Here is a 1,204-nt window from a genome sequence, read left to right as displayed (position 1 = left end):
CCCCCCTCCCTTTCCCTAGGCAGCCCCACCATGCTGGTGCTGGCCATCTACGTGGCCACCTTCTGCGTGGGCCTCCCGGCCAACGTCTTCGCCTTGGCCACCTTGGTGAACAAAGCCCGGCAGCGCCTCTCGCCCGCTGAGATCCTGCTGCTCAACCTGACCGTCGCCGACCTCCTGCTGCTGCTCTTCCTGCCCTTCAAGATGGCCGAGGCGGCCGCCGACATGGCCTGGCCCCTGCCCGCCGCCCTCTGCCCCGCTGCCCACTTCTGCTTCTTCTCCAGCATCTACCTGAGCAGCCTCTTCTTGGCGGCGCTCAGCATCGAGCGCTACCTCGGCGTCGTCTTCCCCCTCCAGTACAAGCTCCGGCGCCGGCCCCGGCTCTACGTGGCCGTCAGCGCCGTCATCTGGCTCCTGGCCTGCTCCCACTGCTCCGTGGTCTTCGCCGCCGCCTTCCATGCTGCCAACGCCAACAACGGCTCCTCCGGCGCCAACGGCTCCTCCGGCGCTGATGGCTTCAGCCCCAAGGTGGCCAACGTGGAGTTCCTGGTGGTCAACGGCTCCGAGACCTCCAGCCCGGATGCCGTCAAAGTCACCCCATCCGGCCGCGACGCCCTGACCGGCGGTGATGGATCCCCAAGCAGCTACAAGTGCTACGAGGACTTCTCCCAGACGCAGCTGAGCTTCGTCCTCCCGCTGCGCCTGGAGCTCTTCCTCGTCCTCTTCCTGCTGCCCTTCGCCGTCACCGTCTTCTGCTACGTCAACTTCGTGCGGGTCCTCGTGGGCCGGCCCAACATCCCGCTGGAGAAGAAGCAGCGGGCCGTGGGGTTGGCCGTGGCCACCATGGTCAACTTCGGCGTCTGCTTCGCGCCCTACAACGTCTCGCACGTGGTGGGTTTCATGCAGCACGAGAGCCCGGCGTGGCGCCCCTACGCCTTGACGCTCACCAGCCTCAACGCCGCCCTCGACCCCCTCATCTTCTACTTCTCCTCCACGGCGGTGCAGCGGGCGGTGGCCGGCGTCGCGGCGGCCGTGCGGGGCAAGGTGAGGGCCGTGGCGCCCCGCTTCTGCAGGCTGCGTCCCGCCGAGGCCGCGGCGGAGGAGGTCGAGGGCTCTTCGACGTGATCCTGGGGGGGGTGGAGACGAGGGGGGGTCTCCACCGTGGAGAAAGGGGGCCTGGGGAGGGCGACCAGATGGGTTAGGGTGA

The 1,204-nt window shown here is 68.4% G+C and overlaps 1 protein-coding gene across 1 annotated transcript; it reads left to right on the top strand.

The window, feature by feature from the left end:
* The first annotated feature begins 24 nt into the window (after positions 1–24).
* LOC112964652 (free fatty acid receptor 2-like) lies at positions 25–1,122 on the top strand. Its single transcript, XM_026063025.1, has one exon. It carries the CDS (start codon positions 31–33, stop codon positions 1,120–1,122), a length of 1,092 nt encoding a protein of 363 aa, XP_025918810.1. The 5' UTR covers positions 25–30.
* Positions 1,123–1,204: the final 82 nt, after the last annotated feature.

Source organism: Apteryx rowi, unplaced genomic scaffold (assembly GCF_003343035.1).
Source record: "Apteryx rowi isolate R43461 unplaced genomic scaffold, aptRow1 scaffold_1987, whole genome shotgun sequence".
In the NCBI taxonomy this organism is placed as follows: domain Eukaryota; kingdom Metazoa; phylum Chordata; class Aves; order Apterygiformes; family Apterygidae; genus Apteryx; species Apteryx rowi.
Note: the sequence above shows the minus strand (reverse complement) of the source record. Positions and strands in the feature narration are given on the sequence as shown.

Coding starts and splice junctions, on each gene's coding strand:
- LOC112964652 (XM_026063025.1), top strand. CDS start 31: ATGCTGGTGCTGGCCATCTACGTGGCCACCTTCTGCGTGGGCCTCCCG.